This window comes from Ovis aries, chromosome 14 (genome assembly GCF_016772045.2).
Source record: "Ovis aries strain OAR_USU_Benz2616 breed Rambouillet chromosome 14, ARS-UI_Ramb_v3.0, whole genome shotgun sequence".
NCBI lineage: Eukaryota > Metazoa > Chordata > Mammalia > Artiodactyla > Bovidae > Ovis > Ovis aries.
In genome coordinates this window covers 18,363,873-18,378,326 of record NC_056067.1, presented here as the reverse complement: position 1 = coordinate 18,378,326, position 14,454 = coordinate 18,363,873, and the positions used below count along the sequence as shown (strand labels likewise).

The following is a 14,454-nucleotide window of genomic DNA, read 5'->3' as shown; positions in this document are numbered from 1 at the left end:
GAACTCCGGGAGTTGGTGATGGACAGGGAGGCCTGGCGTGCTGCGATTCATGGGGTCGCAAAGAGTCGGACACGACTGAGAGACTGAACTGAACTGAACAGCCTCCATGCTGTTTCCCCAGAGATGCTGATGACCTTGCACCCATTGATCCCGGATCCCAGTGGGCAATCAGTTCCTTCAGTCGCATCTGACTCTTTGCAACCCCGTGGACTGTAGCCTGCCAGGCTCCTCTGTCCATGGGATTCTAACACTGGAGTGGGTGGCCATGCCTGCCTCCAGAGTATCTTCCCAATCCAGGTATCGAACCCACATGCCTTGCGTCTCCTGCACTGGCAGGCAGGTTCTCTACCACTAGTGCCACCTGGGAAACCCAGATCCTAGCCTTTCTCCATGTCTCAGGAACTATGTTTCCTTTGCCAGAGAGCTTCTGGGTTGGTTTGGCCAATGGGAGGCCCTGCAGAGAGTGAGAGGAGGGAAAAGTCAAGGTCTTTCTCCTGTCATCTCCCCTCCTGTCTCTGTATGCCCTGTGGTGTCTCCAACAGAGATTTTGCTGGGCCTCTGATCCCATCCCCACCAGAATGTCCCCACCCAGATTCTAGCTTGGCCCCGGCTCCCAGCCTCTGGGAAGACCATCTCCTCTCTCTCCTTCTAGCCCTGGGGTGGCAGCAACTTCCTGCCCCTGTGAGGCTCCTGGCTTTCTTGTCTTTCTCTGTTTGGCTTCTCAGCTCTTACATCTCTTGTATAATCAACTCCTTCTATTGAATTCTTTCTCATTAAAAGACCTGGAGAGGCTTCTGTCTGGTGCAGACCTTGGTCACTCGTGCAGAGATAATTCAGAGCTGCTTTTAGTCAGGCCCTAAACATGAGACATTTCTTGTGTGTGTGTGTGTGTGTGTGTGTGTGTGTGTGTGTGTGTGTGTGTGTGTTTAGCAGGCTATTTTAATTAAGGAGGAGCCAGGTCTTACTTAGCCCCAAGTATCAGTGACATTAAAGAGGTAAACACTATACAATTATATTTATAGATGTTATTTATGATAATGTTTCCTATATTCCTCAAGGAGCTGAGTTTGTCTTCTGAAAAGCTTTTACTAATTAGAACTTGAGTCCCCTGCTACTCACCTTTCCATGCATCTTCTGCTAAAAACCCTGACTACTTGCTGCATTTAGTATAAATAGTTTCTTAATGTAGCAAGCAATTCTGAAATGTCATTTGAGTCACAGTCATTGCTTGATAGTTACTTGAACAGAGATACTGTGGCCTCAACCAAGACCTATTGAATCATCTATAGTGATGAGGCCCAAGAAACTGTGCTTACATCTCCAGCGTTTTTCAGAAGCATTCAGGTTGCAGGCTCAATTGCTCAAGCCTCTAGTTTTTTTTTCTTTAATTGGAAGATAATTGCTTGCTTCTTGGAAAGAAAGCTCTGACTAAACCTAGACAGGGTATTAAAAAGCAAAGACATCACTTTGCTGACAAAGGTCCATATAGTCATAGCTATGGTTTTTCCAGTAGTCATGTATGGGTGTGAGAGTTGGATGGTAAAGAAGGCTGAGCACCAAAGGACTGATGCCTTTGAACTGTGGTGCTGGAGAAGACTCTTGAGAGTCCCTTGGACTGCAAGGAGATCAAGCCAGTGAATCCTAAAGGAAATCAACCCTGAATATCATTGTAAGGACTGATGCTGAAGCTCCAATACTTTGGCCACCTGATGCAAAGAACTGACTTACTGGAAAAGACCCTGATGCTGGGAAAGAATGAAGGCAGGAGGAGAAGAGGGTGGCCGATGATGAGATGGTTAGATAGCATCACCAACTCAATAGACATGAATCTAAGCAGACTCTAAGAGGTGGTGGAGGACACAGGAACCTGGAGGGCTGCAGTCCATGGGGTTGCCAAGAGTCAGCAAGGGGACACAACTTAGCAAGTGAACAGTAACAATGATAATTGCTTTACAATGTTGCATTGGTTTCTGCCACACAACAACATGAATCAGCCATAATTATATTTATATCCCATCCCTCTTGAGCCTCCATTCCCCCCTCCCACCCCTCGAGGTTGTCCCTAAGCACCAGGCTGGGCTCTCTGGGGAGACTTTTCAAGTGAAGCCCCTCTGACCTAGCCTGTAACTAACCTGTCAAAAGGGGCAGAGGACTCACAGGACCAGCAGAGGGGAATCAGCCCCATCTGGGCACTAAGAACCTTCACATCCCTGACTGGAGCTGGAGTGACTGGTCCTATTGACAGGCAGACAGAGGCGGGGGAGATAAAATGATGGAATATCATAAGCTGGAATAGAAGGAGCCCCGGAATAGAGTCTGCCCGCTGGGGTGTCAAGCGACCTAGAGTAAGGCTCTTCTCTCTCTGGGCTTCAGTTTCTCCTTCTGAGAAATGAACAACAGAAAAGAGGTGATCTCCATGGTTCCTTCTGTTTCCACATTTTGCTGTTGTTCAGTGCTCAGTTGAGTCTGACTCTGTGCGACCCCATGGACTGCAGCAGGCCAGGCTTCCCTATCCTTCACTGTCTCGCGAAGTTTGCTCAAACTCATGTCCGTTGAGTCAATGATGCCATCCAACTATCTTCATCCTCTGTTCCCCCTACTCCTCCTGCCCCCAATCTTTCCCATCATCAGGGTCCTTTCCAATGATGTAGCTCTTCGCGTCAGGTGGCCAAAGTATTGGAGTTTTGCTTTCAGCATCAGTCCTTCCAATGAATATTCAGGGTTGATTTCCTTTAGGACTGACTGGTTTGATCTCCTGGCTGTCCAAGGGACTCTCTTTTGTAGCTTCTGATTATTTATCGAAAGGGAAGAGTGTAGGAAAAACACCTCTGAGCTGTGGGGTTTGACTTCTAACCTAAAGAAGCTCTAGGTCAAGACTCAAAATGTGCAGAGGGCACTCCTTTGGGTCAGGCAGGCTTGAATCTGTGTCCAGCTCTGCTGTAACTCACTATATGACCTCGAGCAAGGCACTCTCCTCTCTGAGCCTCAGTTTCCCCATAACAAACATAAGGCCCATAGCAGTGCCTAACCAGGGGTTGTGTGGATTTAAAAAGACGATGTGCACAGAAGGACTCCGCACAGAGTAGGTACTCAATAAACGCCAGCCGCGCTACAGCTGAAACTTAGTTGAAAGCAAGGCAGGGTGGGGGACCTGGAAACTTGACAGGAAAAGATGCTAATTACCCAGGATTCAGTGGCAATCCTGAAATAGTTTACCTACTGTCCCAGGAGGAAGCTAGGGGTGATGAAAAAGGTACTCCCCTCCCAGCAGTCAGAGCAGTTTGCAGCAGCAGAGCAATTTCAAAAGGCTGGTAAAGGTTACATCCTCTCACACAGAATCTCAGAGGCATGCCTGTCCCCCTCCCCTGAGTTGAGCCTTACCAGAGCCAACACCTGGGAAGGGAGGGCCTGAGGTCCCCATGGGAGGTGGTCACGCAGGTGTCACAGTGGACAGCTCCTCTAGTTTCTGCACAACAGAGAGCCTTGAGGGGCAAGACCCCAGCCACTCCCTTAGTGGAGGCGTGGCTCAGGCCAGCTCTCTCTGTGCTGGGCACAGTTTGGGTTAACATTGCTGAGGGCCACCCAGGGTCCTGGAATGAGGGGTGGACAGGTGGGTGACCAACCTGCTACTTTCAAGCTCCCAGCTCACTCACACGCTCTGACTTAAAATAATACTTCCCTGCTCGTTGGTGGTGGTCAGTTGCCGCGGTTGGTGGGGCAGTAACTGAGCCAAGATGCTGCAGAATCTTCTGGCTCTCCGTCAGATTGCTAAGAGGACCATAAGTACTGCTTCACGCAGGCAGTTTGAAAATAAGGTTCCAGAGAAACAAAAGCTGTTTCAGGAGGATAATGGAATTCCAGTGCATCTGAAGGGTGGGATAGCTGATGCCCTCCTGTATAGAGCCACCATGATTCTTACAGTTGGTGGAATGGCATATGCCATGTATGAACTGGCTGTGGCTTCATTTCCCAAGAAGCAGGATTGACTTCAGTTTATCCTGCCAGCAATCAGTTGGTTCAATTCCATTCAGCTCTCTGTGGACCAGTAATCTGATACATAACTGAGTTCTTTGGGGATCAATATTTATTGACTTGTATTAGCTGCCATCAATAAAGCAGTCTTTACCATGAAAAAAATAATAATAATAATAATACTTCCCTGGGAGACCTGCTGCTGCTGGCAAGGCCGGACCATGCATAAAACATCGGCTGGTTGGGTTTCCTTCTCTGAATGACTTCATTCAGAGAATGCAGGGGTGAAAGGTTTCTAGGAGGATCACTTGGTTTCCTGGAGGGACTGAGCACCCCAATCCCTGCCTGAGTCCCCAGTCTCCCTGTTCTGTCCCTGGCACCTTGGCCCCCATGGCAGCCCACATAGAGCACTCCCAGGTGGGTGCTGGTCAGAAGCAGTTCCCTTTTCCTAATATTTCCCCCAGGCCTTTTTCTAGACACTTTAACGGAGCAAGAGGAACTTCCCTGGGTTTGAAACTTCCCGTTTCTTCCGCATTCCACGTCTGTGTATTTGAATGTGCCTCATCTGACAGGTTGGAAAAGGCAATGGCACCCCACTCCAGTACTCTTGCCTGGAAAACCCCATGGACGGAGGAGCCTGGTAGGCTGCAGTCCATGGGGTCACTAAGAGTCGGGCATGACTGAAGCGACTTAGCAGCAGCAGCAGCATCTGACAGGTAAGAAAATGTGCTCAGAAGGGCTGAATGAGCTACACACAGACCCACAGCCAGCTGTCTAACTCAGTCATTTACTGCTGTGTCCTTTAGCAGTAAAGTCCCGAAAGAATGAGTCACAGAGGAGAGAAACGTCCAGGGGAAGCTTGTCTGAGCTCTGTGATTACTGAAAGGGATGGAGTCGAGGCTTTCTCACAAAAATGATTCACCCTCTCCTTTCTCCCTCCCTCTCTCCTTTTACTTCATTCTCCTTTCTTTATTTCTTCTCTATATCCACTCAACAAATACCTCCTTATAAATATTTTCATAACAATAAAAAATGTATGCCATAATATTGGGTTGGCCAGAAAGTTCATTCTAGTGTTTCCTGAAAGATTACAGAAAAACCCAAAAAACTTTTTGACCAACTCAATAGAAAATCTTGAAGTTTCCAGAAAAGTAAGTTAAAAGAGTGAAAATGTCCCATAAACCTTCAGTTCCAGTGATCTATCACTATATAACAAACCACCCCAAATTACTGGCAGAGAACAACCATCTAACTGTGACCACAGATTCCATGAGTCAGGATTTTGGACAAGGTACAGCAGCGATGACTTGTTTCTTCTTTATGACGTCTGAAGCCTCTGCTAGACAAACTCAAGCTGGGGACTGGGAATCATCTAAAAGCTTCTTCATTCACAGTTCGGGCTCCTGGGCTGGGCTGAATCAAGTGCCTACTCACAGCCTCTCCTCACAGCTCAGGCTTCCGCACAAGATGGCGTCCCCAGGGTAGCTGTACTTCTTACCTAGAGGCTCAGGACTCCAAGAAAGAAGCTTCTAGCAAATGAAGGGAAACTCTATGGTCTTTTATGACCTAGTCTGGGAGATTACATAGGGTCACTTCCGTTGTATTCTAATTGGTGAAAGCAGACACATGCCCACCCAGGTTAAAGGGCGAGAAGCCTCAAGTTTCTCTTCTCAGAGGGAGGAGATCAAAGAACTTAAGGTCATGTTTTAAAATCACCACACCCATGCTCTGAAATACCAAACACTGATGTCACAGCATATTTATTTTCTTTTGGGTACTTTGCTGTGTGTGTAGGTGAATTGCCACTGAACAATTTTGTAACCTAATTTCTTTTTTCAGTTAAACATTGGATTATGAGCACATTCCCTTGTCATTAGAAATTCTTTATAAGTGTTTCAACTTTCAGACAAACATATGCATGTTCATGACTGAAATTTTTTCAATTGTGAAAAGTCTAAAAAAAAAAATAATAAAAATAACCACTATGTGACCTACTACATGACGGTTTTACCTTGGTCAGTTCAAGCAGTTGTAATGAAATACCACTGACTAGATGGCTTATAAACAACAGAATTTTACTGCCAACAGTTCTGGAGGCTGAGAAGTCCAAGATCAAGAAGCCAGCACTCTCACCTTCTGATGAAGGCCTGCTTCTTGGTTCACCACCCTCAGCTCCTTGCTGTGTCCTCACCTGATGTAAGCAGCAAGGGCTCTCCCTAGTATCCCTTTTATAAGGCACTGATCACAATGAACTGTGGAAAATCCCGAAAGAGACGGGAATACCAGACCACTAGACCTGCCTCTTGAGAAACCTGTATGCAGGTCAGGAAGCAACAGTTAGAACTGAACATGGAACGACACACTGGTTCCAAATAGGAAAAGGAGTACGGCAAGGCTGTATACTGTCACCCTGCTTATTTAACTTATACGCAGAGTACATCATGAGAAACGCTGGGCTGGAAGAAGCACAAGCTGGGATCAAGATGGCCGGGAGAAATATCAATAACCTCAGATATGCAGATGACACCACCCTTATGGCAGAAAGTGAAGAGGAACTACAAAGCCTCTTGATGAAAGTGAAAGAGGAGAGTGAAAAAGTTGGCTTAAAGCTCAACATTCAGAAAACGAAGATCATGGCATCTGGTCCCATCACTTCATGGCAAATAGATGGGGAAACAGTGGAAACAGTGTCAGACTTTATTTTTGGGGGGCTCCAAAATCACTGCAGATGGTGACTGCAGCCATGAAAGTAAAAGACGCTTACTCCTTGGAAGAAAAGTTATGACCAAACTAGACAGCATGTTGAAAAGCAGACATTACTTTGCCAACAAAGGTCCATCTAGTCAAGGCTATGGTTTTTCCTGTGGTCACATATGGATGTGAGAGTTGGACTGTGAAGAAGGCTGAGCGCCAAAGAATGGATGCTTTTGAACTGTGGTGAGAAATTAATAATTAACTAATTAAAAAAAAAAAAAAAACTCTGTATGGCCTGAATGTATGGCTGAGAAGACTCTTGAGAGTCCCTTGGACTGCAAGGAGATCCAACCAGTCCATTCTGAAGGAGATCAGCCCTGGGTGTTCTTTGGAAGGAATGATGCTAAAGCTGAAACTCCAGTACTCTGGCCACCTCATGAAGAGTTGACTCATTGGAAAAGACCCTGATGCTGGGAGGGATTGGGGGCAGGAGGAGAAGGGGATGACAGAGGATGAGATGACTGGATGGCATCACTGACTCGATGGATGTGAGTTTGAGTGAACTCCAGGAGTTGGTGATGGACAGGGAGGCCTGGCGTGCTGTGATTCATGGGGTCGCAAAGAGTTGGACACGACTGAGCGACTGAACTGAACTGAACTGAGTCCCATTCATGAGGCCTCCACTCTCACATCATAACCGACTCCCGAAGGCCTACCTTCTTCCACCTTCAACTTTTGGGGGGTTAGATTTTAAAATATGAATTTTGAAGAGATCCATTCAGGCCATACAGAGTTGTTGTTTTTTAATTAGTTAATTATTTTTGCTTGCACTGAGTCTTCTTCATTGCTGTGAGCACGTTTTCCCTATTTGCAGCAAGTGGGGACTGTTGTTCGTTGCTGTGCACAGGCTTCTCATTGCCATGGCTTCCCTTGTTGCAGAACATAAGCTCTAGGTAGGCAGACTATAGCAGCTGCAGCACATGGGCCCTAGAGTGCACAGACTTCAGAAGCTGTGGTGTGCACAAGTTTAGTTGCCCCTCAGCACATGGAACCTTCCCGGACTGGGAATCGAACCCATGTCCCCTGCATTGGTGGGTGGATTTATATCCACTGCACCACCAGGGAAGTCCAGACTATAGGGAGTTTTAATCCTGATGTTTTTTAACTTAACATTGTAGGATAATCAGGTTCCCATATCATTCTTCTACTATATCACTTTAATAGCTCCTTCTCATTCCCTTCTAAAATTGACTTAAAAGATTCTCACTGGATCTGAAGCTGTCTCCAATTTTGCTCAATGGTAAAGATCAACACTGACATTTTGAGCCCTCACCAGCCACCACAGTGGGTACATTACAAATGTGGTCTTCATATCAGGCCTGTGATCATTATCCCCATTTTACAGCTATTAGGAGCAATAAGACCTAATACTTACTGAACACCTGCTCTGGGACCAACATTTTCTGAATGCTTAATGTGGATGACTCACTTGAATCCTCACTACAACCTATGAGCTAGGTGTCCCCTTCATAGCGCAGACAAAGAAACCGAGATACAGAAAGGTTAGCAACTTGCCCCACAGTGCCATATCTAGTGGTAACTGGCAGAACCTCAAACCAAACCAGATCTGAAAGCAACGCACTGAACCACCGGGGTTGCCAGGTCTGGCTTCCCCCTGGGAGGGGCTGGCCCTGAGCAGGGAGGCCAGAGGGTCAGAACCCAGCTCCCACAGTGCAGGAGGAGAGGACAGAGGCTGACTCAATCCCTCTGGGACATCTGGAAAGAGGTTGAGAAGCCTGAGCATGTGGAGGGCCACGTCCAGCTCAAGCTTTTGCAGCCTTTGGTGGCTTTAAGTGTCAAGAGTCAGGTGTAAGACCACCTGTTGGGAACTGAGTGCAACTTGGACGGGCCCAGCTGGTCCTTTAGGCTCCATGGGAACTCAAGGCATTGACATTTGCTTCTAGACCCTCTAAGCAGCCCACCCTACATCCACAATAGCAACAAGGCCTTCCGAACCTGCCCACTGCTTTCCACCCCATTGCCATTACCCTGGTCCAAGCCACCGTCTTCTCTTGCCTGGACACTGGGAAAGCCTCTCTGTTGCCCTCCTGGCCCCCTGTGCCCCGTGTTCCACATAGCAGCTTGGCCTCCCTGATGACTCAGTGGTAAAGAATCTGCCTCAATGCAGAAGACGTGGGTTCAAATCCTGGCTGGGGAAGATCCTCTGGAAAAGAAAATGGAACCCACTCCAGTATTCTCAACTAGGGAAATCCCATGGACAGAGAAGCCTAGTGGGTTACAATCCATGGGGTCACAAAGAGTCAGACCTGACAGCAACTAAACTACTACAACAACAAATCTTTATTAAAATACTGATCTGGGACTTGCCTGGTGGTGCAGTAGTTAAGACTCCATGCCTCCTCTGCAGGAAGTGTGAGTTCCATCCCTAGTCAAGAAACTTAAGATCCCACATACCGCTGTGGGGTTTTGTGGCCAAAAAACATACATATACTGATCTAATTATGCCTCCACTTGGTTAAGACATTTTAATGCTTCCTGTTGATCTTAGGTGAGAGGCAAAACTCCCACACTTGGCCTACAAAGCACCCCAAGACCTGGCCCCTCTGCATCTGCCCAGTACCATCTCCCAGTCCCTGTCACTCTGCGTCCCAGCCACACTGGCCTTACCTCAAGTCCTTGGGTCATTAGACTTCCTCCATCCTGAGAGAATTCCATGGACAGAGGAGCCTGATGTGCTACAGTCCATGTAGTCACAAAGAGTTGGACACAACTGAGCGACTAACACTTTTTGTTCGCCTGTGTTGATTCCTCTAAAACAAAGTTGTCCCTCTCCTCTACCCTCACGACTTTCACATCATTCAGGTCTGAGCTTAAAGTCCTCCCGAGTAACTTTCCCTGTCTTCCCATCTGCTGAAGACCTCCTATCGGTTCTCTTTTTTTTTTTTTTTTTTTAGGCTCCACTGGTTCTCGGTTGCTGTGCGCACTGGCTTTCTCTAGTTGCGATGCACAGACTTATTGCCGTGGCTTCTCTTGTTGCAGAGCAGGGCTCTAGAGTGCATAGGTTTCAGTAGTTGTGGCTCATGAGCTTAGTTGATACGAGGCATGTGGAATCTTCCTGGACCAGCCATGGAACTGTGTCCCCTGCATTGGCAGGAGGATCCTTAACCATTGGCCCACCAGGGAAGTTCTCCTATCAGTTCTAACGTCAGTTTCTGCGTCTCCATCACTCCTCTGGACTGTAAGCTCCACGAGGGAAGGGACCGCACCTGCTCCACTTCCGCTTGTGCACCCGCAGTGCCTGCTGGGTACTCCCAGAGATGAGTGACATCAGCGGCTGACCTTCAGGGGCAGCTAGCAGCTTCAGAGCCCCGAGGGTGGGCACGCACGGTACTCTTGGCTTATATTAACCTGTTTCCTCCTCACACGTGCAATAGATATGATTAAAATTACCATCCCCAGCAGGGCTCAGCAAGGTGGTCAGTTGCCCAAGGTTTGCAAGTTGCCGAGGCGAGGGACAGCTGCAGAACTGACCAGGTGTGGCTTTAGGGCAGCGTACAGAGCCTCTGATCTCAGGGGTTGTCTCTGCTGGGCCCACTCCCAGGAGACAGATGGCTCAGGCCTCGGCCTTACACAGAAACCCAGCGCCGCCTGCCTCCAGCCAGCCGCCGGCAGCAGGTGACCCACGGCTTTGAGAACGTGACTGTGGACCCAGAGAGGTAACCCACCGGGAAAGACATCAGCCCACACATAGGACGAGCCCTTCTTGTTTGCTTTGTATCTGGTTCCCGCTTAGCAGCGCCTGCCAGGGGCTGCCAGGGCTGTGCTTTTTTTATCTAATGGTTAAAATTCTTAGAAGTATTATACTCTGCTTTGCTTGGCAGCACTGCAGAGCATACCTCTGACACGGCAGGTAACTGGATAGGGTCTCGGTCACAGCAATTTGCTGAACACGGGGTTTTGTGGGCAAAAACACATTACAGCACTCGGGGGTGTCACTCAGGAACACTGCCAGCCACGGTTGGAATGTTGTATATCAGAGAGGAAGGGGTATGGGTGGAGGGGCCAGAGGAGAGAGGGAGGCTCGTGTGAGGGGTGCAGGAGCCCTAATGTGCTCGGCAAAGTGGACCCTGGGACTCACCCCAACATTAACACTCAGCCTGGACCCGAGGGTGAGAACACAGGCTTGGTGTCAGATGGGTCAGGGGTTAGTTCTAGCCTCACTGCCCTGGCTGTGTGACCTTGTAAAAGACAATAAACCTCTCTGAGCCTCATTTTCCTCAAGCGTAAAATGAACAAAATCAGAGGATTTACCTCCTAGGAGTCCTGCAAAATGCACACGTAGTATCAATTCTGTTTGGTCCCTGCCCTGCCCTCCAGGCCTGGAGCAATGCCGGACACACAGTAGGAACTCAATAGATTTTTTTCTTATGTAGACTTAATTGCTCACAGCTGTATCCCCAGTACCTAGAACAGTGTAGGCACGTAGTAGGTGCTAAAATTGTTTGTTCGTTTGGCTTAATTGTTCGTGTGTGTGTGTGTGTGTGTGTGTGCTAAGTCACTTCTGACTCTTTGCGACCCCATGGACTATATGTAGTCCACCAGGCTCCTCTGTACATGGGATTCTCCAGGCAAGAATACTGGAGTGAGTTGCCGTGCCCTCCTCCAGGGAATCTTCCTGACCCAGGGACTGAACCCACGTCTCTCAGTCTCCTGCATTGGGAAGTGTGTTCTTTACCACTTGAACCACCTGGGAAGCCTCTTAATTATTCATAACTGTATCCAAATACCAAGTCCAGCACATAGTAGGCAATACTTACTCGAAAAGAGTGTTTTTGAATGAATGAACATAAAGCAGTTGGCATACAATATAGTGCTTAATTTATGTTAACTTTCTTTGTGCACTAAACAAAATTTTGTTCACTCTACAAGTATTCCTCAGGGGCTCATACGTGGTTTTCCCTTCCCCGATTCTCCCACACCAACTAGGTGTCTAGTGATTCAATTTAAGTCAGATACGAACCACCTGAGCCAGCATCAGGATCCACCAGTTTAGCGCTCAGTCAGCAAGACTTCCCTCCCTTCGGATGTCAGCCACAAATGGGGTTCCAGATGACACCTTCTGCTCAAGCAACTGCAAATGTGGGGCTTCTCACAACTCCCAGGTTCCATAATCCACTAGGATGACTCAGAACTCAAGAGAGCCCTTTACTCAGGATTACTTGTTTATTATAAAGGACACAACTCAGGAAGAGCCAAACAGAAGACATGAATAGGGTGAGGTACGAGAGTGAGGGAAGTGGAGAGCTTTAGAGCGTGTGTACCACCCTCCCAGCACCTCAATGTCTTCACCCATGAGTGGCTTTTTTTTTTTTTTGGACTGTGCTGGGTCTTAGCTGTGGTGTGCAGGATTTAGTTCCCTGACCAGGGACCAAACCCAGGCCCCCTGCATTGAGAGCACAGAATTTTAACCACCAGACCACCAGGGAAGTCCCCTAACTGAATGTCTTTGATCAAGAGTGTTTATACCCCAATCTCCAGCCCTTCCCAGAGATGGGGGGCAGGGCTGAAAGTTCCCACCTCCAATAACTGTTTGGTCTTTCTGGTGACCAGCCCCCATGCTAAAGCTTTTAAGGGGGCCACCCTGAGTCACCTTATCACCATAAACTCCAATATGGTCACAGGAGCTCATTAGGAACAATAAAAGACACTCCTATCACTCAGGAAAAAGCAAGGGTGTTTTAGGAACGCCATGCCAGGGAGCAAGGACAAAGACCAAATCTATCCCTTATTATACCACAGCCCACTGCACACCCGTCACCATCCTGGGCACTGGGTGAACAAGCCAGACAGGGCCCTGGCCTCCCACAGCTCACAGGCCGCCAGATTTGACCCCCAACTCCCACCTCGCTGTAAGCTTTAAGTCTTCCTGAAGGCCCAGCGCAGCACCTGCACGAGGGAGGAGCAAGAGAAAAAGCCCAGGGCCCTGCCCGTCATGAGCTCACACCCCCTTTGAAAAGTGAAAGTGTTGGTTGCTCAGTCGTGTCCATCTCTTTGCGACCCCATGGACTGTAGCCAACCAGACTCCTCAGTTCATGGAATTCTCCAGGCCAGAATGCTGGAGAGGGTTGCCATTCCCTTCTCCAGGGGATTTTCCCAACCAAGGGATTGCACAAGGGTCTCCTGCATTGCAGGCAGATTCTTTACCATGTGAGCCATCAGAGAAGCCCCCTTGGGTTGGAGAGAAAAGACGGATATGAGGGCAACTTCAGGAGAGGTGAGGGGGAAACAGGAGAAAGCAGCACATGGGTGGCGCCGGTACAGAAGCACGCTGAGAATCAGAAGATAAACATGGATCCTGGGATGGGCTGCAGGCCCAACAGCGCTGGGCAATCTCCAGGAAACCCATGCAAAGTAAATGTATCTTGTTATGGGGGCAGTTGCCATGGTGTGGTGTCAAGCTGACATTTTTGTGCTTTTATTGAAAAGGAAGAATTGCAAACACAATGGGCATAACCAGTGTGTTCCCAGAAACCACGAGCAAAGGAGGGAGAGGCGATGACAGAGAAAGCAACAGACAGAGAGAAAGAGAAGGAAGAGACCCAGAGGCTGAAAGAGACAGAGACATCAGCTTCCCCTCAACACCCTAGAAATTGGGGTTCTTTGGGAAGCAAAGCTAAGATGAAGTTCTTTATTACGAAGATCTTTGTTATGGCCATGTGTGTGGGTGCTAAGTCACTTAAGTCGTGTCTCACTCTGCGACCATACAGACTGTAGCCCACCAGGCTCTTCTGTCCTTGGGATTCTCCAGGCAAAAATACTGGAGAGGGTTGCCATTTCCTCCTCCAGAGGATCTGCCCAACTCCGGGATCGAACCTGCGTCTCTTATGGCTCCTGTATTGGCAGATGTCTTCCTTACCACTAGTGACACCTGGGAAGCCCTTATTCAGGCCCATAAGCCTACAAAAAGATGCTCAAGAACATTAGCCTTCAGGGAAATGCAAATCAAAACCACTATGATATGCCCCTTCAACCACTAAAGTGGCCACAATTAAAAATTCAAACAATAACAAGGGCTGGCAAAGATGGGAAGAAATGGGAGCCTTGTGCACCGCTGGTGGGACATGAAATGATCCAGCCCCTGTGGGGAACAGTCTGGTGGTTCCTCAAGCAATTAAGCGTAGGATAACCATAAAGCCAGTAATCCAACTTCTGTGTAGAGCTGACCCTTGAATAACATGAGGGTTGGGATGCCAACCCTCCAGACCATCAAAAATTCTGCTTCATAACTTTACATTTGGCCCTCCAAATCCATGGTTCCAGGCTTCCTGGTGACTCAGCAGTAAAAAATCTACCCACAACACAGGAGCTGCAGGAGACACAGGCTCAATCTCTGGGTCAGGAAAATCCCCTGGAAGAGGAAATGGCAACCCACTCCAGTAGCCTTACCTGGAGAATCCCATGGACAGAGAAGTCTGGCAGGCTACAATCCATGGGGCCTCATGCATCCGCGGTTCCACATCCATGAACTCATCTAACCTCGTATCACATAGTACTGTTCAGTTCACTTCAGTTCAGTCGCTCAGTCGTGTCCGACTCTGCGACCCCATGAATCGCAGCACGCCAGGCCTCCCTGTCCCTCACCAACTCCCGGAGTTCACTCAAACTTATGTGCATTGAGTAGGTGATGCCATCCAGCCATCTCATCCTCTGTCCTCCCCTTCTCCTCCTGCCCCCAATCCCTCCCAGCATCAGGGTCTTTTCCAATGA

At 48.3% G+C, this 14,454-nt stretch overlaps 1 protein-coding gene across 1 annotated transcript; it reads left to right on the top strand.

Moving 5' to 3' along the window:
- Nucleotides 1–3,681: 3,681 nt before the first annotated feature.
- Nucleotides 3,682–4,137, top strand: LOC114117785 (cytochrome c oxidase subunit 7A2, mitochondrial-like). Its single transcript, XM_042231596.2, has one exon. The coding sequence runs from the start codon at nucleotides 3,735–3,737 to the stop codon at nucleotides 3,984–3,986; it is 252 nt and encodes an 83-aa protein (XP_042087530.1). The 5' UTR covers nucleotides 3,682–3,734; the 3' UTR covers nucleotides 3,987–4,137.
- Nucleotides 4,138–14,454: the final 10,317 nt, after the last annotated feature.